At 41.7% G+C, this 26,711-nt stretch overlaps 1 protein-coding gene across 2 annotated transcripts in view; it reads right to left on the bottom strand.

Annotated features, from left to right (window-relative positions):
* Window positions 1–9,285: 9,285 nt before the first annotated feature.
* Window positions 9,286–26,711, bottom strand: part of LOC146614977 (SLIT-ROBO Rho GTPase-activating protein 1-like) — a 39,790-nt gene continuing 22,364 nt past the window's right edge. The window contains exons 6-23 of one of the 2 annotated variants that reach the window (XM_085376707.1): window positions 25,696–25,893; window positions 25,278–25,406; window positions 24,720–24,941; window positions 24,485–24,586; window positions 22,271–22,468; window positions 21,676–21,760; window positions 21,550–21,577; window positions 21,405–21,438; window positions 20,369–20,429; window positions 19,064–19,141; window positions 18,835–18,969; window positions 17,639–17,744; window positions 15,602–15,826; window positions 14,431–14,510; window positions 13,873–14,074; window positions 12,336–12,467; window positions 11,272–11,605; window positions 9,286–9,747 (exon numbers count right to left, since the gene is read on the bottom strand). In XM_085376707.1, coding sequence (XP_085232833.1) covers window positions 9,286–9,747; window positions 11,272–11,605; window positions 12,336–12,467; window positions 13,873–14,074; window positions 14,431–14,510; window positions 15,602–15,826; window positions 17,639–17,744; window positions 18,835–18,969; window positions 19,064–19,141; window positions 20,369–20,429; window positions 21,405–21,438; window positions 21,550–21,577; window positions 21,676–21,760; window positions 22,271–22,468; window positions 24,485–24,586; window positions 24,720–24,941; window positions 25,278–25,406; window positions 25,696–25,893 — 2,811 coding nt within the window. Of the gene's footprint in view, window positions 9,748–11,271; window positions 11,606–12,326; window positions 12,468–13,872; window positions 14,075–14,430; window positions 14,511–15,601; window positions 15,827–17,638; window positions 17,745–18,834; window positions 18,970–19,063; window positions 19,142–20,368; window positions 20,430–21,404; window positions 21,439–21,549; window positions 21,578–21,675; window positions 21,761–22,270; window positions 22,469–24,484; window positions 24,587–24,719; window positions 24,942–25,277; window positions 25,407–25,695; window positions 25,894–26,711 lie in introns of both variants that reach the window. The other variant, XM_085376706.1, reaches the window with a different exon arrangement.

Below are 26,711 nucleotides of genomic sequence, written 5' to 3' on the forward strand. Positions count from 1 at the left end.
CATGCGGTTTTAACAGGTTTATGTTTTAATTCGTTATACATTACATTTGTTGTGCTTAATACAGTTTAAATAAAGATTTGAAATGTAAAACAGTAAAGTTTCAATATTTACTTTTTACATATTTTTTTTTGTATTATTTATTTATTTTTAATATCCTTATTTGTTTTAAACTCTTCTTTGCTGCAGCTGCTTTGGCTCCTCCCCCTGTTTGAACCAACTTTGTTCTGATTGGTTGCCTCTCACAGGACGGGACTGCAGTGCTCAGCTATGTGCTGAGATCACTACAATAAGGATATGTGACATCATTTCGAGACCAGACAGTTTAACCTGTGAAGCTTTTGGCTCACTGCACATAAAGTGATCTCATTATGTGAAACTTTGGCTATGTTTAACAGGAATATCCATCACTGGAACAGTAAGCTCAATATTTTAGAGGAGAATTAAATAAATTTTTTGTGAGTATCGTCTGAGATTAAAAATTAAAGAGTGTTCATTTACTGATGCACATACACCCACTGGCCCTTTTATTAGCCCAGTGCATTTAAGCATTCGAACACATTCAAAACAATCCTCCTGAAGTTCAAGCTAAACATCAGAATAGGGGAGAAATGTGATTTAAGGGACTTTGAACAAAGCCTAAAACTGCCCATCTGCTCTCCTGCACAACCGTCTTTAAAATTTACAAAGAAAGATTTGAAAAGAGAAAATGTCCAGTGAGCGGCAGTTTCTGGCCAAAAATGTCTTGGTGATGTCAGAGGAAAATGGAAGCCAACAGTATCTGAAATAGCCACTCACTGCAACCAAAGTATGCAGAAGAGATTCTCTGAAAGCAAAACCGGTTGAACCTTGCAGCTAAAGGGGAAACCGGGTACCACTCCCGTCAACTAAGAAGAGGAAACTGAAGCCACAGACTCACCAAAAACTCAATTTCTGCTGCAACTTTCAGATGGTGGGCGCACAATTTGGTGTTAACGACATTTGGAGAAATAGTGGAAAAAGAACTATGAAAGGGTTAAATGGCAGCAATTTACTGAACACATCAGGAAGTTTATTGAGTGGGAGAAAACAGCAAAGGAAAGGATAAAATCGATGAGAGGCTTGAATGCTAGTTTAGGTTTATTTATAATATAAATACAACACATTGATACAATCCATTTGGCTATATGAGCTCATCATTAGGAGGCTCAGTTTTCAAATACAGCAACACTAACAGACAAAAACCATTTCCTTTATTATCAAACACATTCAAAGAAACCTCCCTTTGAGTTAAAATGCACCAACATGTTATGATGCTACATGCCAAGTACACAATCCTATACATCAAAGTGCAATGTTCACAATGGGTTAATGCTAGAATTCATAATTCAGAAATCTACTAAACACTTTATGATTATTTCATTCGGAGTGCTGCTGCTCTTCGCTCAGGACATGCGTGAGTGGATTCACAACTTCCAAAAAAGGATTTAAAAAAAAGGCACTTCCACATACACACAGACACACACACACTCACAGATGTGCATCCACAGCCTATCTCAGCACGTCATGTTTCATTTTAATCACCACACTCACAGCCCAGTTGGAGGCCACATTCAGTGTGCTGTTCAAGTGTTTTTGGGCGTTTACACACAAAGCCCCACCCTGTTAGCTTATTGTGAGTTTAAGGTTAACTAGTGACTTCAGTGTAACGAGCAGGTAAACCAGTATTTTGACAAACACACAGATAGTGGCATGCTTTTTGCACTCGTTTTCCCCAACTTCCACTCGCGTGTTCTGGCACTCCTGGCAGGCATGAATTATCTATTATCTAATGCTATTCTAGTACTTCTGCACTTACAAGGGAGCAGAACAAGGGCAGGCAAGCAGAACACACACACACACACTTTACAAGGAGTATCAGGGTCACACCGAGGAAAAAAAAATATTACAAGAAATTCTCTTTAATTTTGCAGAACAAAGTCGAAACTTGAGGAATGAAGCTGTAACATCAGAACAGAGTTGAAATAATTTAAGGATCAAAACAAACTACTTGTGTAGGAAAAATCTAGTCAGTTTTGCTAAATGCTGGAAATTATAAAAACTGTGCGGTTAGAAGTTAAGGATTACGGGGACAGGGTTGGTCTTGATTCTAATTTCAAAATCCCATTTTAAAACTAAAAATACTGTCAAGAATAAACTCAGCATTTTGCGAACAAACCTAAAGCACTATTTCTGGAATAAAATTGAAACGGAAGCTACTTTCAGCTGTTCCTTTAATCACCACAGTGAGTAGCTCTGCACGTTTGATATGGCAGAAATCTGAAACATTATTTTGAGAATAAATTCAAAATAAAATATCTTTATTAAAGTTGAGATGTTATGCTGAGAAAGTCAAGATTTAAAAGTAAACCTGAAAAACTAAAGCTGAAATACTGTTTTGAGGACAAGTCAGAAATTTCAGAATAAAGTCAATATTCTGAGAATTACATTTTGAGAATAAACTCAAAATAAAGCGTCCATATTAAAGCTGAAACACTATTCTGAGAATAGATTTTTATAGAAGTCAAAATGTAAGCGTACTATTTCCAAAATACATTTGACATACTGTTCTGAGAAGGAATTTGAGATTTTGAGAATAGTCAAAATCTTCCAGAATAAAGTTATTGTTCTGAGAATAATGTTGAAATTCTGAGAATAAACACAATTTCCAGAACTAAGATTTGAGAAGAAAATTTAAATTGAAAATAAAGAGTTGCAACATTGTTATCAGAATAACGTTAACATTTCAAGCCAGAAATGTTGAGAATAAACTAGAAATGGTTATTCTAGAAGAAAGTTGAAATGCTATTCTGAGAATAAATTTTCAGACAAAATGTGAGAGTCAAATTTGGGAATAAAATAAATTAGTGCTGTGAGCGTTAATCTTGTTAAAATGACGTTAACACCATAACTATGGGCTCAAATTGTGGTCATAAATATTTTGTACTTGTAAATCAAATGCGTATTTGTGAACTGAGTTTTGTAACCTTGTAAACCAAAATATGAGAAAATTTTATGTCTGTGCAAATACAGATGAGAATTTACGTGTGTGTAAAAAGGATTTGTGTTTGTAAAATATTTACACAAGTTACACATTTTTTGTTAAGGTCTGGCTACAGATACAAAGCAAAAAGCTAGGTGTAAAACTCTGCGCTCAGGTTCCCTGGCTGTATGTGACTTTCAACTCACACATACAAATTTTCAGCCAATTTTTCTTCCTTTCAGCTGATTGGTCAATGTCATGTCAATCACATATTAGCAATCCAATCAGAGAACAGATGGGTTTGGCTGTTGGAGGGGTGCTTTACGGAGCTTCAGGTCCTGGAAGATTAAATGTTCTTTTAATCACAAATCACAAATCACTTTTTATTGTCACATCACATGTGCAGGCACACTGGCACAGCACATGCGAGTGAAATTCTTGTGTGCGAGCCCCACAAGCAACAGAGATGTGCAAACACAACAACACAAACGAGCAAAATACAAGAATGGCCAACCTGAAACTAATAAATATATGTACAATATATAATAGTGTATGCATTTCTGGATGTGTATACTAAATATTTTCCTACGTGTGTGTGTGTGTGTGTGTGTGTGTGTGTGTGTGTGTGTGTGTGCGTATACACATTTTTACAAATTAAATAGTAAAAAAATAAAATAAAATAATAATAATAATAATAATAATAAAATATATAAAATATACAGAGTTGAATATGTGCAAAACAAGTGGCATTTATATACAGTGTGGAGTGCATAATGTTGAAGTTCCAGTAGTGAAGCTGAGGTGTCTATGAAGTGTTCAGCAGTCTGATGGCCTGATGGAAAAAGCTGTCTCTCAGTCTGCTGGTACGGGACCGGATGCTGCAGAACCTCCTTCCTGATGGAAGCAGTCTGAACAGTTTATGGCTGGGGTGACTGGAGTCCTTGATGATCCTCCCCGCTTTCCTCAGGCACCGCTTCCTGTAGATGTCTTGGAGGGAGGGAAGCTCACCTCCAATTATCCGTTCAGAGCACCGCACTACTCGCTGGAGAGCTTTGCAGTTGTAGGCGGTGCTGTTGCCATACCAGGTGGTGATGCATCCAGTGAGGATGCTCTCAATGGCACAGCGATAGAAGGTCCTGAGGATGCGGGGGCTCATGCCGAATCTTTTCAGTCTCCTGAGAAAGAAGAGGCGCTGCTGCGCCTTCTTCACTGTTTTGTTTGTGTGTACTGACCACGTAAGATCCTCAGCCAGGTGTACGCCAAGGAACCGGAAGCTGCTCACTCTCTCCACAGCAGCGCCGTTGATGGTGATGGGGGTGTGTACTTCTCTGCACCTCCGGAAGTCCACTATCAACTCCTTTGTCTTTGCGACGTTGAGGGTGAGATGGTTGTCTTGACACCAGTGGGTCAGGGCGCTGACCTCCTCCCTGTAAGCCGTCTCATCACCGTTGGTGATAAGACCCACCACTGTAGTGTCGTCCGCAAACTTCACAATGATGTTGGAGCTGTTAGTGGCTGTGCAGTCGTAGGTGTAGAGTGAGTACAGGAGAGGGCTCAGTACACACCCCTGTGGAGCACCAGTGTTCAGTGTGATGGGGGATGAGGTGATGCTGCCCAGTCTGACCACCTGGCGTCTGTCAGACAGGAAGCTAAGGATCCAGCTGCAGAGGGAGCTGCTCAGTCCTAGATCCTGCAGTTTCCTGTCCAGCTTCGAGGGAACGATGGTATTGAATGCTGAGCTGTAATCTACAAACAGCATCCTCACATACGTGTCTCTCTTCTCCAGGTGTGACAGGGCAGTGTGTAGTGTCAGGGCTATGGCATCATCAGTGGACCTGTTGTGGCGGTATGCAAACTGTAGAGGGTCCAGTGAGTCGGGTAGTGCAGAGCAGATGAAGTCCCTGACCAGCTTCTCGAAGCATTTGCTTACGATGGGGGTCAGGGCTACAGGTCGCCAGTCGTTCAATGAGGAGATGGTGGAGGATTTGGGTACAGGGACGATGGTGGCCATTTTGAAGCAGGCTGGGACTACAGACAGAGAGAGGGAAAGGTTGAAGATGTGCGTGAACACTCCAGCCAGCTGAGCCGCGCATGACCTGAGGACGCGGCCGGGAATCCCGTCCGGACCAGTAGCTTTGCGTGCGTTCACCTTCCTGAAGCACTTCCGCAGATCCTCCTCAGACACAGTGTGCGCACTGACGTCATCCGCGGTGCGCACACTGTCCGGTCTCATGGTGTTCGCTGTGTCGAATCTAGCGTAGAATACGTTTAGATCCTCACACAGAGAGGCCGTGGTCTGCGGTGTGCTGGTTTTCCCTCTAAAGTCTGTGATCGTGTTTAGTCCCTGCCACATACTCCGAGGGTTGTCAAACTGTTGTTCCACCCTGTCCCTGTACTCATGTTTGGCTGCTTTGATCGTCTTCCGGAGTTGGTAATGTGCGTGTTTGTAGTCCGACGTGTTCGCGGAGGCAAAGGCGGTGTTCCGTGCCGCGCGAACATCTCCGTTAATCCAGGGTTTTTGATTTGGGAAGGATTTGACTGTTCTGGATGGGACGACATCTTCCACGCATTTCCTGATAAATCCACAGACTGAGTCTGTGTATTCATCAATGTCTCTGGCGGCCACGTGAAACATTTCCCAGTCCGTGTGATCAAAACAGTCCCGCAGCGCAGACTCCGATTGGTCCGTCCAACAGTGCACCGCCCTCCGGGTTGGAGCTTCCTGTTTCAGCTTCTGCCTGTAGGCGGGCAGGAGCAGGATGGAGCAGTGATCTGATTGGCCGAATGGGGCGCGGGGGAGGGCTTTGTACGCATCCCGGAAAGAGGTGTAACAGTGGTCGAGTTGCCGGTTTCCACGTGTGTTGAAAAGGATGTGTTGATGGAGTTTTGGTGAGACTTTCTTCAGGTTTCCCTTATTAAAGTCTCCGGCTGTGATAAACACTGCCTCTGGGTGTGCGGTTTCCTCGCTGCTGATCGCGCTGTACAGTTCCCTGAGTGCACGGTCAGTGTCGGCTTGTGGGGGAATGTAAACAGCTGTAATAATCACTGCTGTAAATTCCCTCGGTAGCCAGAATGGCCGGCACTTAATCATCAGGTACTCCAGGTCCGGTGAGCAGAAGGATTTGACCGGGTGCACGTTCGCATAATCACACCAGCTGTTGTTGATCATGAAACACACACCACCGCCTCTGCTTTTCCCAGTAAGATCCTGTGACCTGTCCGCGCGGTGCACAGAGAACCCCGGCAGTTGTATTGCGGAGTCCGGTACTTTGTCCGATAGCCAGGTTTCTGTGAGGCAGATCACGCAGCAGTCCCGCATCTCTCGCTGGAATGAGATCCGTGCCCGAAGCTCGCACAGCTTGTTCTCCAGAGACTGCATATTAGCCAGTAATAAACTGGGTAACGGTGGTCTGTAAGTGCGCCGTCTCAGTCGAACCAGAACGCCAGATCTTCTCCCTCTGCGTCGGCGTTTGCGGCCTCCAGGGCCAGAGAACAAAGGCGTCTCAGGTGAGATGAATGGGGGGTCTGCAAACGGAGCGTCCGTGTTGCAAAACTTGAACTCCGGAAAGTTATAAGAAAGACCGTCTTTTATGTCCAGTAAGGTTTGTCGGTCGTACACAAGGAGACAAGTGCTGCTCGTGAAAAAATAAAGGAAAAGTAAAATTAAACACAGAAGAAAGCCGTTGCTTGGGGGAGCTCGCGACGAGGCTGCCATACTCGGCGCCATCTTGAGGCTAACATGAGGCTTTACATGCCAGCCCAGCGTTTTCCTTCATCTCCATGAAGGAAAAACAGTCTGTGCGTGTCAGAGTTCGGTGATTTTTGTCTCAAAGGTTTGCGTGCTTATACAGACATCCAGAACCCTTTCAGCAGCGCTCCAGACCTCGGGGGAAAGCAGTGTTGTGGAAATCTTCACTAGTGGGGATAGTCACAAAGCTTTCTTCATTATGAATTAGCGATACATGTTTTTATTGAACATTTGAAGATAAAACAACACAAACTCTTGTAGAGGACATAAACTCAGAGATAGAAACAATAAGGAGCAGGAGCATCTAGTTCACGTAGCGCTGCCACAAAAACCTAGACAGCTCAGTAGCCAGCGCAACAAATTCTGGATCCTTGGGTCTTAGTTAGCAGTTAGCATTAGCAGCACACGCTGTGAAAGGGCCTTTATGCTGCGCACTGTAACTCACAGCAATGGTCCCGGATCAGCCCTGATTTTTGTGAAACTAATCCTAAAGTAATAATGGTATTTCTAACCATTGATATACCAAAACTTTATCCTTTCAACAGCTACCGAAAGTTAAGGGACCTAGCTTGTATGAGCCTTATGGGATATATAGTGGACTTCAGCACTAAGCAGGAGAGGAACTACCAGACCCCCGTCATCAACGAGTGCCCAGTGGAGAGAGTGGACAGCTTCAAATACCTCGGAGTTCACATCACGCAGGACCTGTCATGGTCCTGTCACATCAACACCGTGGTGAAAAAGGCCCGACAGCGTCTCTACCACCTCAGACGCTTGAGAGACTTCCAACTGCCCTCCAAGGTGCTCAGGAACTTTTACTCGTGCACCATAGAGAGCATCCTGGCGGGAAACATCTTAACCTGGTTCGGGAACAGCACCATGCAGGACAGACGAGCTCTACAGAGGGTTGTGCGGTCAGCTGAGCGCACCATCCGCTCCGAGCTCCCTGACCTGCACTCAATCTACAGCAGGCGGTGCTGGACCAAGGCCAGGAAGATCGTGAAGGACCTCAGCCATCCCAACAACAGACTGATAACACGGAGATTTGCCGTGTTAATGCGGTTATGGCGTTAACATCTAACGCTGACAGCACGAAATTAATGTTTCAAGAATACATCTGAAATACTCTTTTGAGCATACAGTTAAAATCTTCAGGATAAAGCTTAAATTTCAAGTTCGAAATTTAATGTAATTCAGTCCAGCTTTATATTGTAAGGGAAGGACCCCACAATAATCAAATAAACTGAGAATAAACTGGTAATACTAATTTTCAGAGTTAAAGTAGAAATATTGAGAATAAAATGTTGAGAATAAACTCAAACGTTTTCCATAATCAATGGGAAATACTGTTTAGAATAAATAGAAGCTCCTTAGACTACGATGACCTGACTAAGAACCTTAAAGTTGAGTATCAGAATAAAACTGTCGGTCTACAGAACACCTCACGTAGATTACGTCACACTTACGAAGCATTTTCAGTCACTCTGAAGTTTTTCTCTTATAGCTCACAAACACTTCATCACCTTTCGACTCTATTCCCAAAATTTAAAAAATAAACATAATTTTTTTTCTTAACTTGGCGTTGATGCTCCTTGATACACACTTACAACCACTCACAAACACACAGCAACAAAATCGTACAACCACCCCACCCCCTACCCGTCCCAGAAAAAGCTCTAACCAAACTCCACCACTCACTCCACCACCCTGTTTGAATGAAGCTCCGGTCTGGGCATGAGGTTCCCCCGTCTGAAAACACAAGAAGGCTGTTAAAAAGTTTAGCGAGCTGCCGCCGCGGCTCGCCGAACATTCAATAGATGGCTGAACAGTCGTTAAAATACAGGAAACATTCATTAAGTAGCTGGACGTTGGTTAAATAAGTTTTCTTTCACTGACGACCTCAGGAGGCGTTTTCGTGGTTTTGAGGTGCAAGTGAGCTTAGCAGCTGAACCGAGTGAAAAAATTAAAAAAATAAATTATAAAGTCCTGCAGACGTTGTTGAACCATCGTTTGCCGCGTCCTCTTCCCAATCGAGTCGCTTGTCCTGGATACAGCATCCAATCGTGTTCGTTTCTTTTTTTTCCTTTTTTTTCTGGCAACAGTCACATCACTTAAACTACAGTTTTACTGGAGCTGAACTACACTCCCCAACTCCCCCCACACCCCCCACGCGTCTCTCTCTCTCTCTCTCTCTGATTACGATCTCACACAGGAAGCCCCGCCCACGCTCGTACTTGCATCTCCGCATCAGCAGTTCTTTTAGCTAACCTTTGATAAATGCTTCGATACATGGAGAAAGTAAACCCCTACACACCAAGAGAGTACACACCAACCTGACAACACATAAATATCATGGCATATCATATCATAAGTCATGTCATATATTATATTTTATTACTACATTAAAAGCCTTTTTCGTCTTTCCTACCATTTCTACCCTCATGTTGATTATAAACATTAAGCAGTACCCTGATCTCCTCTTCTGGCCCATTTTTGGCCCGGGTAGGCCTGATTCGGCCTCTTATTGGCCTGGTTTGGCTCACATGGTGCAGGATTTGTCCAGTGGCGGGGGTAGAGGCGGGGTGCTGCTTTTAGGTGGAACCATAGGTTTGGGTCTCAGGGCAGGTGGTCGCAGCGGAGCCCCGATGCGAGCGGCTGCCACCGGCTTGAAGGAACCCAGAGCGTCAGGGGATGGGTTGGCAGGTCTGGGAGGTCCAGATGGAGGTCCAGGAAGTGGACTGATGGGGCTCAGAGGACTCAGGGGGCTTGGGGTGCCTGGGGTACCGGGCGTCCCGGGAGTTCCGGGGGTGCCGGGGGTTCCCGGTGTGCCTGGTGTGCTTGGGGTGCTGTGCGGGCTGGGAGACTCGGAGGAGCAGGTGGTGATGGGGCCGTTCTTTATCTGCTCCAGGGTGTCCAGGACCACGTCGGGGGCCGGACGGCAGCCCTGTCGCTCCAACTGCCTCAACTCCCCCAAAGCCACACTCACGGTCTCCTCGATGTCCTGCAGGCGGAGAGGATGATTGAAGAATAAGTTAACAGTTTTAAATGAATCCATTCACACATCAAGTTAGATTTTGGTTCCTTGGATGATTCTTCAAAAATTAATACATGTATATTTTAGGGGACCTATTACGTTCTTTTCCAGCTCCATCTATTATTCCTGGAAAGTAGCTTTTCCATATTCAGAGCTTAAAATAATCCTTACTTATCTTATCCTCTCTTAGGCTTGTAAAAGTAATTTAATTTTGACAAATCAGTTAATTCTAATTTAACTTATGATTATTAAAACGAGAAAAATCAAGATGCAGCTGTTATTGTGCTGCAGTAATGTTCTTGTTTCCTTTATCTGCCAAAAAACGTATTCATTCAATTTAGCACAGTTCATTTAAATCAACTTAATTAAAAAGACAATTTATTTGAAAGTTTAATAAATCCACATTTTTCCAGAGTGTGAGTAATCATGGTAAAAGTAATTATCTCAGTATTGGCCAGAGAAAATGACTTTTTACTCTGAAACAAACCATTTTACCTCCTCTCCTTTAAATGTGCTTTTTTCACTATTGGCTGCCCCTCACAAACAGAGCTAAGAGTACAAAAAACTGTCTGAATGAGAGTGTTGTATTAAAAGCCAAACACACACTCACAGTTTGGAAGGTAGAGTCTTAAGTCGAACTGTATCTTTCTGTAGTAAATCATGAAAACCTCTGACTGAATCTTGAGACAAATAACGTAACAGATAAGATTTTACTTTTTTAAAAATAACACAAATATATTATTTCTGCATGATTTATCACTTTCTGGAACCTGTCGGTGTTCTGACTTAACATGGAAGCATTTCGACCTCAAAGAAGACCCCCATTCACTTTCGCCTCCAGATTAAAACGGCCCCTAATGATGTCATACAGAGCAAGAGTAGAAAAAAAACTGCCTGAACCAGAGTGTTTCGTTCACAAGGATTGCTTCGCATACGAGGACCTCATGATTTGAATTTTGTCTAAATATTAGAGAAATTAAGAAACAGCAAACTTTTTGAAGGAGTAAAAAAATCCAAGTAAAATTTCTAGAAAACTGAAACCACAAATTTAGAGCTACTAAAGAATTTATAGCGTGTCACAAGAAGGACCAGTTTGAAGCAATTCGATATAAAATCCCTTAAAGCTTTTTTATTTTTTTGCTGTCCAGAACTGGGTTGTATTTTCTCCCACTGGCGACACTGTGAGAAGCATGGAGCTCACTCAAGAGGCGTTGTGGTACTACTGTGATTAAAATGGATGTGTCATTGTTGCTGTTCAGATTTGGCAGAGTCGTAGCTGAGAATTTTTAGAGTCTGATACCATCAGTGTCACTTGCTCACTGATATATAAAAGTGTTACTCAACCGTGGATTTAGGATTTCAATCAGAGATAGTTAGGTGAATTTCTGCTGTCTGTTTTCAGATCCCCCTCCAGTCTGGTGACACCTGCATGCAATGAAAACAAAGATTTTTTTCAATATTCATCTCACGTTACATGTTTTCTAGGCGTACCTGTGCCAGCGCGTCGGGGTCGAGAGCTCGGGATCGATGGGAGTCTCCAAAGCCATGCTGCCCGCTGTTGGAGCGTCGTATAGGTGTGTCCTCCGGCCTCCGCAGAGAATCGTGTCGGCTGACCGTCATGGTCACAGCTGCAGAACGGCGGCGGCGCTCCGGGCTGTCTAGGGGCGGGGTCAAGCCCTGGCCCCGTCCTAGCAGCAGGTCCCTGGGGCTGAAGTGACCCGTCACCGGAGGAGAACTGCGCTCCATCACGCCTCCGTTCCCGTGGTTGTCGTTAGAGCGACAGAGGGGGCGGCGGAATAAACCATCAGTTCGCTTCCTCCTGTGGCTGTCAACAGGAAGTGTAAACAGCATTAACTCAGGTAGAATGAAACAAATCATATTCAGCAACTACTGAACTACATGCTATCTTCCCTTTGGAGAACCCGCAAGCTCGTCTCTGCTTGTACCAAAGCTTCTCTCATGTTATTTTTAAACTCAAATAATTAAACAGCTTTGTGGATTTTATAAATTCAGCTACTTATATGTAATACTTAAGTGACGCTTCAAGTTTTCGAGTTTTACAAAAGTCCAGTTTGTATAAATCTTTACGTAACTGCAGATGAACCAGGAAATCATGGAAATGCTCCCATTTTTATTATACACATTAGCAGCCGATAGGTGATGGCGTTAGGTGTGGGGGTTTTGTGTTTGTTTGTTTTTAAAAGAGTCCAACATAAAAAACACAAAATTTTATGCAAAGTGTTAGAAAGCTTTCGGTCTAAGAAGCATGTCCACATAATCACACTGGTACTGAAGGCTTTTTAAGCCTCTTGCACAGATTAACTTAGCCACACTTGGGCTGCCTTCCTTGACGTGTTGTGAGGAATGACTACGAATAAAATAAAAGGTGTCTGGAGTCTGCAGATGGGGAAACTAGTCACATGAGAACAGCTGTGACACCAGCGTGATGAGATCCGCAGGTATTTTTAGAGGTGAGAGAACAGGATGGGCTTAAAACACGCCGCAGAAAATCCTCCCAGGTGTCATGATAATGAAAGGTGTCTTACATGACAGACCTGTTGTAGGTCTCTGGAGGTCTCATGTCGGTCGGGGAGCTCAGCTCGCTCCTAGACCGCTTATCGTCGGTGCTGCTGCTTCCTCCGTCGCTGTCGGCTTTCTGACTGAGTGTGTCTGACATGGCGTCGGCCCTGAAGACACAGACTCTCAATCAGGAAAAATCACTCTGGAAACTGGAGAGCTGAACTAGCACAGCGCACCAATCATCAATTAACTGATCAATAGTATGTGGTTAGTGACTGCCTCGGCCCAATCAGTCTGTTAATCAACAAGGTGTACAATCCAGTGAGCGGCAATCCAGACAAATCCATCACTGCAGCTCTTCAATGAGGCCATCGAGCCACTTATGCTAACAAGAACTTCTACAAAGAAAGATTTCAACTCAAAACTACGACTAAACTAAACCGTTTACACACACAATGCATCCCCTTTGTTCTTGCTCTTGTATTGGAAAACTGAAGATAAAAACTAGGTAAATACGAATATTAAAAATGCAAATAAGACACTAAACATCTGTCTATGTATATCTATACACATATGTCCATATAAATTGATATCTATGGAAAACAGAAATACTTATACTAAAATAAAGCTTGAACCAAACTGAAATATTTTGAAAAATATTTTGAAAAATGCTTGAGTAAAATTAAACTTTGCAAATAGTTTATGCTGTGATAACATTACACTGTAATTTTATAAAATGTGAAACGGAAGTGAAGGCTAAATTATGTCTAGGAAATATGTAGGAAATAAAAATAATTATACTATTTTTTGTAATTTTTTCCAATCATCTCATGTGGTATAATATACATGTTACATCGTGACGATGCGGCACAAAGAAATGCAAATGAATTTAAAATGCTCTTGTTCACGTACACGCTGTATATAAACCCCCAAATTCTCAATGTAATGTTTTTATATCAGAATATTATAAATTATTACGCGAATAAAAAAATGAAACAAAAATGAATCAAGTGTTAAAAAATTTAATGCCCTTTCCTTTCTTCCTCATTCTGATCCTGTCTACATGCCTAATCTCTACATGCTAAATGCACTGAGCTGCTGTTGTGTGATTGGCTGATTAGACATCTGCATTAACAAACTGTGGAACAGTTGCGTGTGTATTTATAAAAACAATTCTGGTCACATTTAAGATGTAGCCACACAAAAAACCCCTGAATGCATTGGCATTATTATCCTGTAATTTAGCAAAATCATTAAAAAGTAGATAAACAGTACAACATATGCAATTCTGAATACTGGCATGAACTCAATAAACGACAACAGTTTTTGTAATTTATAAACGATATTTTGCAGTTTTATGAGGACGCAAACCAAAAAGAAGCGTCATTTCAGAAGCCTGCAATCAGGAAAAAAATCAAATACATTTGTTTAAGTGAAAAAACACAAACTGAAAATCATTGTTTTCTAAACATTTTAGCACATTTAATGATGAACTTTGATTATTTTATGGATTCGAGTATTTTCAGACTGTGCTGCAGCTTTTTTAACTTTGTGTTTTTGATGTGTACAAACCATCTCGGGCTGTGCACTCGCCTGTCCTTCACCACGATGTACTGATGAGGCACCAGGCCGTGGTTGCCGTTGTGCCGGCCCTCCCACCAGTCATGTGACGCGCGCTGGAAGAGCTGTAGGGAGGCTCCCTTCTTGAAGGAGAGCTCGCGGCCCGACCGGCCCACGTAGTCGAACCTCGCCACCGCCTCCACAGCTTCACCCTCTGCCAAAGAGACAGAGAGAGAAAAGAGGAGGAGGTGAAGATAAGAGCCAAACATCGAACTGCAGGTGAACCTGAACTTGTCAATCAACAGTCCCTTAGGCTTTGTTCCGCCCACCGCTCCACCAATCAGAAAAGAGCTTTAAAAAGAGTCTTTTCTATTAATTCAGATGGAGAGATGGGGAGGAGGGAGGGGAGGCTGGGTGGGGTGTGGATGAAAGGAGGGAAGGAGAGTGGTGGTAGTGTCTCCATGGCTGCTGTTGCCGTAGCAACCACTCTCCAGCACCACCACCACCACCACGAGGGAGTACGAGTATGGGAGTGTGGGCGATTGCGTGAAGGTCAGGGGTCATGCGTACCCTCGTCGCTGGTCTGGGTCTCGGTGCCGGCGTCGGGCTCGGCCTCCTCCAACGCTCCCGGCTCGCTGAACGGACTCTCGCTGTGGGAAGAAGAAGCAGCAGATTGACACACACCCGTCCATTCAGTGTGGGAACAAAGGGAGAAACACGCACAGCAGGAGGCGAGCCCGCTCATTGGAGTCTGAGGACGTTTACGGCTACAGTAGAATGTCAAGATTCAGAAGATGGTGGGAAAAGAGAAGCTGTAGGAGGTTTCCCACAGCAGAAGGATTACTGTCTGCTCCAACACCTCGTGTTCCTGACAGGCTGCCAGGTGTCTGCTCAAACTAACAGCTCAATTTATTCAAAGGCCCCACCCTGCAGTTAACCTTTATTTATATACATTAAACACCATTAAAAGAATGCAGAATTTCCTATAAGAAGTTCCTCTTTGCAGTACATGTAGTGATATACATAGATCTACTGCTGAGTTACTGTGACAGTAAAGGAAACCTAAAATGTTCTGGTTCAGGTTCTGCAGGGTGTTTCTTTCTTTGCCCTTTTAAGGAGCTCTGAAGTATTTTCCTCTGTTTAAAATAGCTTAAAGAGTTATCAACGCAAGCTGAACCACAGCCAGACTGTACTTTGGTGTCATTTTTACTTCCAGCAGCAGTGGGACATAAGGTAAAGCCTGTGGAAATGAAGGAAAGCTAAAAAGAAATATTAGACATTAAACAACTGCACACATCTGGAGACATCTCTACACACCCAGTGGAAAAAAAAACATCTGCCCCCTTGTGGTGAAAGCTTTAGTTAAATCCTGCAGAGGTTCATTACAGAAGGTACCTTTAAGAAGATTTGTTGTGTTTATTCTTGATGAACATCAGAATTATTGATGTCCCCGTGAAGTGCGGGTCATACTGCATGATATCAATGTGTGATTTATTTCTGCATTTTGAATTAAAGGTGAAATACCAGGGAACACGTGGTTGAAACTGTCAAAGTAAGAATTTACCAAAATATCAGAAATGAAACAGTTAATCTGAAAACATTAAAATATAAAAACAAAATTCAAGGCTGGCGAAGAAATGGGCATATAGAGGTCTTAAATCCTGTTTTGTTTTGTTATTAATAACATAAATGAATTTAATTTCCAACAGAGCGTAATAAAGGATAACATCCTGATGCTCACCAGTACTGGTCTCCAGTCATACACTTCTCATACACTGGGCCGGGCATCTCCTTGGTGTCGGGGAAGATGTTGTCATGGTGCAGGATGACCGTTTTGATGACCTCATTTACGTGTGCCTGGCAGGCCACCTGGTCCAGGGTCTCCGGTGTCGGCAGTAGGGTGGGGCCGAACACAATGGCCAGGTTTCCAGCATCCATCATGTTCTCATCGTTGTACTGGGAAAGGCTGCAGAAACGTGGGCAATGTGGCCAAACTTTACTTGTTTACAATTAAACTGTTAATTATCAAAACTGAGAGAAACACTGAATTTAGAAATTTAAAAAGTATGACTCCTTTATTAATGTTTCACTGTACACATGTGTATAAATATTAGAAATATGGCTCTGAGGAGCAGTGAGGAAAAAGAAAAGTGAGCACTAAAAAGACTGTAAACAATTTTCCTCATCTGTCTTAAACTGACATTATTTTTATGGAGTCTAGTTTGAGAAGTAAAGGGAACTATAATTTTCCCTGAAATAAAATATCAAATCTTGCTTAAATAATAACTGTTTAAAATGAGACTTTACTAAAATAATTGCCAATTAAACTTCTGTCGATTAAGTGATTGATCACCATTTCGCTCTAATTGAGACCTACAGTGGCACAACAGTAGGTTTCTCACGTAACCATGGTTCTCTGATACTTAATAACAACATAAAATCGTGATTTTTTTTCTGACTTTTTAATCAATAAAAGTTTTCTTCTTTTTGTCTGAATAACAGTTCACACCTTAAAATACCGAATATACCTTCAGATAAGACAAAGAAAAACCACAAATGTTTTTGTTTGGTATTGCATTTTAAGCATTTTTGATGCTTAACTATGACTCACCAGATTAATTATGCAAAAGTCAGTTTTACACTTCTGTGTTGTTTGCTGGTTTCAAAAGGTGACAAAGCAATTTGTAGGTTTTGATTCATACACAAGACTGTAATGGAGAATACAATCTCTATGCTTTTTATTTATTTTTTAAATGGAGTCTGGTTTGAGAAGACAGCGTAAGAGTTCAGAAGTTAGTAGATTACTTACATAAAAGATTAAATAATAATTAAATAATTAAAGATTAGTTATTGATGTAACCACAGTTCTATGAAGTTTTATGAAAAATAATAAAATGATAAATTAAAATGAAACATAAATGTTTCTGAACTTCGAAGCAGCAGCCCCGAAACCTCAGAAATATGTAATTTATGATCACATGAGATTTATTAGGTTACTGCTTTATTTTTATTATTATTACTTGCTATGTTCTTTGCATTAATTTATAAAGTTTTGTAATTTTTTAGGCTTTGAAAACCTATAAAATAAATGCATCCAATGAATTTTTATAATTATTTTTAATTTAAAAAGGAAAAAAATCCTGTATTTTCTGAATTATTTTATTAAAGAATATTCTAATATCACCAAAAAGGTCCTAATATTGTTACTCTCTGCATGTTTTTTAACGTTCTCTCTTCTACTATGAAACCATGCAGCAAATTTCCTGCAAACTACGACTCCACAGCTCTTTATGTGATGCTCTGCTTTGCCTTATTATTTTAAAAAAGCTTGCCTTAATACAATATAAATACACTTCTAAAGCTAAAAGTCTGTATTCAATAAACTCTGGCATTTTTCCATTATTGCAGCTTTCATTTCAAATAGTGATTGAAATATCTTCTCTGCGCTCGACCGTGAAGCTCCTGGTTTAATAACACTGAAGCTGAATGCATTTCAGAGCCCTGCTAATAAACACACCAGTACATCACTCGCCTGGTACATCGCACCAGCTCATCACACTTCCTGTTCACACCTCCTGCCTCTCCATGCTGCTCTCTCATTCTATATTTATTTGAGAGGCTGCAGAAACAAAATGAGCTGTGTTTTATCATCTATACAAGTGTGCACTTCGAACCCTTTTCACTACAGGAGAGGCATCTCCCCACCCAGCTGGGAAAACACAAAAATGGGCAATTATCATAAATGTGAGGGCCCGGTTTTGTATAAGTGGATACTCACTGGTTCAGGAAGGCGAACAGGTAGCGCATCACCACCAGCGTCGCCCTTGGGACACCCAGCAGGATCTTACGGATACACTGCGCTCGCTCGTACAGGTTTTCTATCCCTGCAGCAGGAAAATGCACATAATCTAAAGTCATTATGAGTCCCTGAGACATCACGAGGTGTCTGTAACACGATGACACATCCTGAAACACGCCAGTCGGTGCCGCAGAAAGGGAAGCAGGCAGCTCCATGTCTCTGCTGTGGAGGGGATGGGTTTCAAAGAGACAAAGAGACACTAACGAGAAACAAAGACGAGGAAACCAAGAGGGAAAGTGACTGCGTGTGGGCTGAATAGATAGACAGAGATTCATGCTGAGCTTCACCGCAGCAGATGGAAGCTGCACAAACGGTTCAGACTCAAGTGTTAAAGCAAATGAAAGTCGAGCTTCACAGACAATCACTTGATTTGAACATTTCACTGGGACACAAATAACCAACTGTTGGATCTTTTCACATTTCACTGCATCTACACCACCCAAGTTAGTTGGAGCTCTGCATAACTTCATCCACTATGTAGCTTGTATAGGTTATACTTGTTCGCCATGTGCAACAAGTATATGCTAGCATCTAGCAACTAGTGCATGTCATCTAGTGTTATGAAGGTCCATCCCAAGCTCTTTCAGGATTTTTTTAACTAAAAGAGGGACATTGTCAATAGCACTTTAATAGTGCTTAATGAAAGTGCTTTAATTAAGCACTTTTTATAGGTAAAAAGTGCTTAATTAAAACTTTACATTTTTAATTAACCTCCTGTTAGGAGTGATAGTTGGTCATATTTTCCCATGCTTTCTCCTAAAAACACTGCCTGCTTCATCAGTGAGAATGATAATGTGGTTAAGCTATATTTGACAAGAGTTGAACGCCATTAAGTGGCAAAAACACACTGAAATTTGACCAAAGTTCAGTCAAGAGAACATCCAAAATGAGCCCATCCACAGGACAAGGTCAGTGGTTTGGATTATTTGCTATGAAAAAGTCCCGATCCTTAACTTAATATAAACATCCTAATATTAATATCAAATCTTTGTGATTCTTTTCTGAATCGTTAACATATTCGGTGGATTTTTGGTTGCTCTGTGATCAAACCATTTCTTTTACATTATTTTTCTGTTTTTATCATGAATGATTCAGTCTGTCTATGCAGTACTTACTGACACAGGAGATGAGGTCATTGAACCTGTCCTTGGGAAACAAAGGGTTCTCCAAACCCCTGAAGTAGAGCTTCAACACTCCAGCCACAGAATTAATGTCATGGTTGCTTTCCTCGTCAATCAGCGGATCGTTACCTGCATGAGAGGCAGAAGAGAGAAATCCTCAAATACAAGTTTGCCGGCGTACTTATCACATGACAGTCGAGTTACCTTCCCGTTGACCTCTCACCTCTTTCAAACGAGTTCTTGATGTCATTGACCTCCACTTGTGATCCTGATACCCGGAATATGCCTTGATGCTGAAGACCTGTTGGGAACAGCAGAGGGATGGAGGTTGCACATAGTCACAGTCTAAGCCTAGCAGATCTGTCCCAAATGCTGAGAAACAAACGTTGACATAAGTTGTAGTATGAACACTTGCTAGTTTTTTATGGCGAAGTGCCAAAGACTGATTTATATATTGATTTAACAAGATAAAGTACTAATCAATGCATGAATCTTGTAGTTCATATGCCTACTGACCACTGACCACATAGAAATTGTAGTTGATAACAGAGGGATGCTAGTAGCTAGCTTCAAAAGCTATTTATTAGCCATGTGACACCAATGCCTTGGAAGCAATGCCTAGTTGATAGTATTGGATTGCTAGGGACTAGAGTAACATTCTGCCAAAAACTGGTGTTAGTTAGGATTGTAGTTCTTAATCTAGAATTGGTAGCTGCCAACTTGGGCTACTAGGTGCTATCCTAAGGATCTAATGATGAGTTACATCAGTTGCATATTCAGTAGGCGGCCAAGAAGTCACTGCTGAATAAACAACACAATCACAATGTCTATGAACTCTTGGGTTGGACTGTTTCGTGCATTTCATAGGCAGACAAAAAGAGCTTTTATTCATGGTCTCTATCTGTTATTTTGCTATTGATTACTTAAAATGTAAAATATATCACGATATGAATATTTGAGTACATTTTATTTTACATGCCACCAAAAGTACATTGTAGAACACACCATGTTGAGTATGAGGCTAAATTCAGTTTTATAGCATAATTACAAAAAAATGATTATCAGCTGCAGCTTGGGAATGACTGAATTAAAATGAAATCACTGTTTTGTACTTGTTCAGCTGTCAGGGGCTGGCTGTGATGCAGTTTTGTTGTTTGCAGAATGAAGAGAGTGAAAGGATGCCAACACGAGAGTTTGACAGTTAAGATTTAGGCGGCTTTATGTGATCAACAAAAAAGGATTTAACTGCCTCCTGCAGCACCGTTCACAATGTCCCTCTTTTAGTTTATAAGTGTAAAACACCTCTGGACAGCCCACAAATACACGCAACAACATTTCTGAACCAAAATTATAGCTGATGGAAAGCAGGAAGAAGGACTGCAGTACATTAAATTCATACCTTCCAGTCGTTTTCTTTGCTGTAACTAACAAACGCTTCATCCCTTTCTCTAATTTAGCCCTTCATCTGTCAGCATCAGCCACTACAGCATTTATTTCACATTGTTTAAAGCTGAAAAGTGACACTCACCATGTAGGTTGATGTAGCGGATGCAGCTCTCCACAAGCAAGGGTATGGCTTTGGTTGAATCCTACAAAAACGCAATTGGAGTGCAGAGTATTTTTAATTTTGTTATATTTATAAGATTCTTGAAGATCTTTTTCATGTACATTAATGTATTATGTGTAGACAGGTTGTGGACATGCACCAATCAACAGACATGCAAAAACATTACATTTATATGGTATATCCCTTGATTATGAGATTAATGGCTCACCATAGCAGAAAAGAGAATTGTGGTGTAAATTGCTTTATTATTGTAAAACTCGCGGGGTGGCTGTAGCTCAGGTGGCAGAGCAGGTCAGCCACTAATCAGAAAGTTGGTGGTTCGATCCCAGGCTGCCTGCTGGCTGCATGCCGAATATCCTTGGGCAAGATACTAACCCCATGTTTTCCTACTGGGTAGCTTGCCATCACCAGTGTGTGAATGGGCGGATGACTGAACGTGTAAAGCGCTTTGGGGTCCTTAGGGATTGAGTAAAGCGCTATACAAATGCAGGCCATTTACTAACATGTTTATGTTTGAAATGTAGTTTTTGCTGTGTTACATTAATACACTGATATTACTACTAATGTTTTATGATCGATATTGTGTGTGCAGCTTCACTGTCCTGCTATCTTTTAAGCCAACAATTGATCAAAAAGTATGCATAAAAAGTTCAAGAAGTTATCTTTCCTGCCCCGAGTAATGTCTGACATGGTGCAGGTGCAGGGACGGGTAATACTATGGGTAAATGAATCCTAAAAATGAGTCATTATTGCTTCTTAAGCTTGCTGTTCTGAGGGCAACATTAATACACTTTCATTGCATTGTAGATGACAACCTTATTTATATTGCTAATATTTCTGCTTATTGGTTACACTCCTCTGGGCTTTCAAATCCAAATTGTAGCCTTTGACAAATTAGCAGATTGCGCTGCTGATATCTTGCACTGACTACTGTTGAGGAGAACATGAACCCCCCACCTCCCCAAATCCTCAAAACCTGGATGAGGTCAAACTTTACCTGGTGCTTGCTGTGGGAGTTCTTCCGCCCACGGCTGAAACACGTACAAAAAGGAGAAAGAAAGCAAAAGATGAGAGTTTTAGAGAGCCAAAGCACAGCAAAGAGATACAACACTTATTATCGATGCGACAGGAAAGCACCTTACCTTGTAGTCAGCAGTTCAGCTTTGTATCCTGCAAGAAAAAAAGGAGAAGATTTAAAAGTGAAGAAATGCTGATCAGAGTCTGTCTGACAAAGTACAAGACTAAAGAAGACTGAGAGAGACTCTTACCCTCTGCCAATGCTTTCTTTAATATATCGTGTTTAGCCTGAAGTTTGGAAATAAGATTACTTCCCTCCAGGTACTCGCGGAATTTCTGAATATAGGAAATCACATAAATGACAAACACAAAGGCTAAATTATACAAACTAAAATAAAGTATGAGTATGCAGAATGCAGTGATTACAATACACACTGTACATTAGTGCAAGTAAAGCAGCTAAAAGCACAATGAACTTCACATTGAATCATCTAGTAAGCGAATGTAGAGACACCACCAGAAGATAGACGAATCTGAAATTTAAAAAATGTCATAAATTAATAAAAAAAAGCAGGACAGCATTTTGTGGTGTTATAAAGGAAACTACGTTAACAAAACACTAATATAGAAATCTAAAGTATAACTGTATTCTGCAGCTGTAACAACTTATTTGAAATCTGATTTATCTGACTAACTGTAGTCTGTTTTGGATGTCATGCCACTGTTTACTCTATACTTATTTAATATTTGCTACTTTCAAAACCGACCTTCATCTAATATGAGTAACTTGGGGTGAAAAACAGTGTCAAATAAAAAAAAACAACAAATCTGCTCTGCTGGGCTTACAGAGAAGTAGAAGAGCTCGGTCTCCTGCTGGTTCGCCCGTCTCTTGGCCAGACTGGGTTTGTTCAAGTAGCCGTCCGACACGCTGGACTTCACCGACTCGGAAGACGGGCTGTGGGTGAAGCTCTGGGAGACGTCAAAGTCGTCCAGCACCGTCATGTCCTGCAAGGTGGTCAGAGTTGCACCCCAGGTCTTCTTCACCTGAAAGGTGGCAGAAAAGTGGAACAGCATAGTAAGTATCCACGTTACATGTTACTCTCAATATGAGGTCCAAAGAGATGTCAGTGAAGATAAGGGAGGCCATCATTTGGCTGAAAACCCAGAATAAACCTATCAGTGAAACTTTAGAAGCCATCAAATTAATGTACTGGTCCGCTCAGCATCACAAAAAATTCCTGAAAGACCACAGACGACAACTATAGTGCATCATGACAGAATGATTTTCATTGTTAATCAAAACAACTTCACAACATTTAACAAAGTCAAAAAACACTTTTGAAGTGGAAGGCAGATCACTGTCAAAGTCTACAATCAAAAGACACCTTCATGAATATAAATACAGAGGATTTATGATTTATGACAAGGTGCAAACCACTGGTTACACTCAAGGAAACATCTGAAAGAGCCTGCTCAATTCTGGAATAAAAGGAGAAACTGAATCAAGGTGAATTTGTATCAGAAAAGTATGGAAAAGGGGAGAAACAGCTCGTGATCCAAAGCATACCACATCATCTGTCCGACATGGTGGCGGCATCGTTATGGCATGAGCCTGTATGGCTACCAGTGGGACCAGACCACTAGTGATAGAAGCAGCAGGATGAAATGTGAAGTGTACAGAGCTGTACTCTCTCCTCAGATTTGGCTGAATGCTGCAAAACTGATCAGACAGAGCTTCTCAGTGCAAATGGATAATGAACCAAAGATAAAGAAATGCGATATTCTGCAGTAAAGGTCATGCAGAGCATCTCAAGGGAGCAAACACAGCATTTGGTGATGTCTGCTGGTCTACTGGACTCGAGTTTTTCTACCGATATTAAATGGAAGAGCAACTTTGTAAGATCTGAACACATTACTCAGTCTCAGCACAGCTCCATGGATCAATGCATCTGAATTACTGTCATTTTTTTATGGGCGTGGCTTTGTTTTCAAAAATGCCTAAGGAGGTGCAGTGTTTACATATGCTACATATGCAAAGAGTGTTTATATTTACAGCAAGAGTAATGAGTCTATGAGTGTTTTTAATTTGTGTTTGTGTGGGTTGTAAGCCGCTGAGATGTGCAGATGCAGCTCATTAATCCAGACTCCTTCAGCATTTTTATGCCCTTCGGGGTGAGTTAACAGCTGCCCTCTGTGCACAACAACAGCGAGGACACCGGCAGTCTGCAGCACCACACAGCTATCAGATGGTTCAACTTTATTTTTAGAGGCTACATATGCCACATTATCACCCCATTAAATCTGTATAAATTACTATAACTTTGTGCAAAGTTTATAACTGTTAGAAAGTTATTAATAATCAATGAGGGGTTTTGGCCACTTTTACCAGAGTCTCTATGTTGTTTTAATTTCTAAAGCTGGAGCTAAATATCTCAGATGGACAACAGGACAGATTAGTGCAAACATCAAGTAAATTTGTGTCCACAGTGATGATATTTTTTTAGCAGCTCAAAGAAATCTGTTGTTGAACTTACTGGTAGGCACTTTCTTGATCAGCGCTTTAAGAAGGATTAGGGGAAAAAAATAAGAAAAAGAGGTAACTTCCTGTACATGAGATGAGACCATAAAAATAAACACAAAAATGTGAAGTCTTAGTCCAAATACCAATAAGTGCCCCAGGTATTATTGGGCAAATCTGCAGTTCTCTTTTAGCAACGAATGATGGTGTTGACTCAGTCTCAGGTCCACCTTATATGGGCCAGATTTCAGGTGAGTTATGTCATCTTAGCCAACATTAACACTTGCAGTAACACATATCAGGCACAGATGACTTTTGAGCCACATTACAGCTCTAACTGCACCATAACGGTCAAAAATATTCCAGATTAAATTCTTCCATCTGGGATTAAACATTAGATCAGCTTCTGTGTGGGCCTACTGAAGTTGCTTAGAAAACATGGCTTATAAACCATCTTAGTGTAGTCCTAGTTAGTAACTCAAAATAGAGTTAATGTCAAAATGGTTTTCCTGAGTTTTATGAGGTGTACTTGTGTGTCTGACCTCCTCATTTTCTATCTTCAGAGACGCCAGGCGGGTCTGAAGCTGTGTGAGGCGGAGGCTGAGCTCAGACTGGACCTGCGGCTGTGAGGTGATCTGGGCCACCTGGTATGAAACAAAAAAGAAGACAATTGGAAAATGGCTGTTCAGAGGTCTAAATTCTCTGTGGTGAACATTTAAATTTAATAATATGTGTCAGACTCTTATTTTGAAAGGACATAAAGAGGGGCAAACTGACTGTGTCGCCCATGTGGGCCTGGAAGCTGAAGTTCTGTGGGGGGCAGAAAGCAGTGGGGTAGAGATCAAGCAGACGCTGCCTGTCACGGGCAGGGTCCAGGCCCTCCACAGCCCCCTCCAGGACCTCCAGACCCGCCCTCCTGGAGGCTTCAAGGCTCAGTTCAGCTGACAGGTAGGTCCTCAGTGCCCGGCTCAAAGTGGAGTGGTACCCAAGGTCACAGCACTGAAACAAAGATGGGGATTTATTCACGAGAGGGAAAAGACCGCATGTATTTTGTAGAAATTGGTGACGTTTATTAAGAGAATTAAGAGTTGCAAGGCAATTCAAGTACTACCATAGTTTCAAGTGTAATAGATGTAACATTCGCTATGGGAAAAATCTAAAGGAATTTTATTCCTATTAACAGAGGCCCTAAAAATAATCTCATAAAAGCTCTCTCCATACATTTTAAAACTGCCTTTAAACAAACAAATTCCTATTTAGGCTTACAAACCTAACAACCTTTTTAAGTGATGAATATAAGGTTTGAGCCACAAATACACTCTGTAATTTACTCACATCTATGATATCGGGCAGGTCGTGGATATAGTATTTGAACACCGAGGCGTTGGTGGCCTCCAGAGTCAGCAGATACTCATTTCTGGCTTTCACGGTCTTCAGTTTGTTCTCTGAGTACTTTGCCTTCCTCTAGTAAAGAAACAGACATAAAGAAGATTAAATGGTTGGTTTCTGGTTCTTGTGTACCGATTCCCCTCGTTTGTTCTGCAAATGCGATCAACAAGAAGAAAAAAATAGCTTTCATAATTAGTCCTTTCTGCTTTCAAGTCATGTTGAAATCAAGAAGTGGAAAGTATTAGGATTACATAAAGAAAGTATCTCATTCTAAAATATCTCATGCAGGAACAGGTTACCCATCTGGTTGCTTTGGATGACACCTGAGAGGAAACACAGTCTCCTTTCTCTATAAAACTGTTACCTTCTCTCTCATTTTCTCCATCTTGCGGGCGGCGTTGCGTCTCTGGTGGCGCTCTTCTATCCGCAGGCCAAACACAGGCTCCACCCCTCCGCCAGTCCCTGACACGCCCTTCACGCGCCCCTCCTGCCGCTCCGCCTCCCGCAGCTTGGTTTCTGCGCTGATCGTCTCCGCGTGGTACATATGATATGTCTTCATCACCTAGGCAACAGCAGCCCATAATAGCCCAATCAAATAGGAAAACAGCAGTGCGCTGCAGCCGGGGTCGACTGTCTTTTTTTTTATCCCCCCAAGGTTATCAGCGCTGCTCTAATCTGATTTCTAGTGTTTGGACAAGGAGCTTTTAAGGCCAGCGCTCTGACCTGAAGAAAAACCTGATAATTGGCAGCCAACAGGAGGCAGACTTTTTACTTTAAAGCAGGCTAGAAGGATAACGTCAGACAAAAAGCAGAAGAAAAAATGAATGGATGAGAAATGTGAGGCAGAAAGGACAATTTTTGCATTTATAAAGGAAGCTCTCAGAGCTGTGAAAAGAAGCCACTGACTTTGCTTTGACAGTTCCCTGTTACTACCATTAAAGGAACCTATTCTGCTCATTTCCAGAACCATATTTTCATTCTTGGACTCGAATAGCTCTGCAGGGCGGTGAATCAACTCTGAATCACTGCTCTGCAGCCCCTCATCCTCTGGAACTGCCGTATAGGCTTCTTTCCTCCTTCAGCCAGCTTTCTCATGATTGGCTCCTCATTGTTAAAAAAACAGTTGGAACAGCAGGTGGGTGGGGCTTTCTGAGACAACCACATTAGGAATATCTGCTCTCTATGACACCACACAAATCCAAGAGTAGAAAAAACCTGGCTGAAACCTATTTTTTTGCTCACTGTGATTAATTGCACATGCACTGACTTCATTATTTGTAACTCTGGCCATGATTTAAATGAACATTCAAAAGACAGGAAAGCAAAAGCATAACAGGTCCTGTTTACCTGTTTAAAGCATTGAAAACAAAAAGCTTTAGA

Source organism: Diplotaxodon limnothrissa, linkage group LG17, assembly GCF_057381915.1.
Source record: "Diplotaxodon limnothrissa isolate DT_005_m linkage group LG17, D_limnothrissa_male_GT1.1, whole genome shotgun sequence".
Lineage (NCBI taxonomy): Eukaryota > Metazoa > Chordata > Actinopteri > Cichliformes > Cichlidae > Diplotaxodon > Diplotaxodon limnothrissa.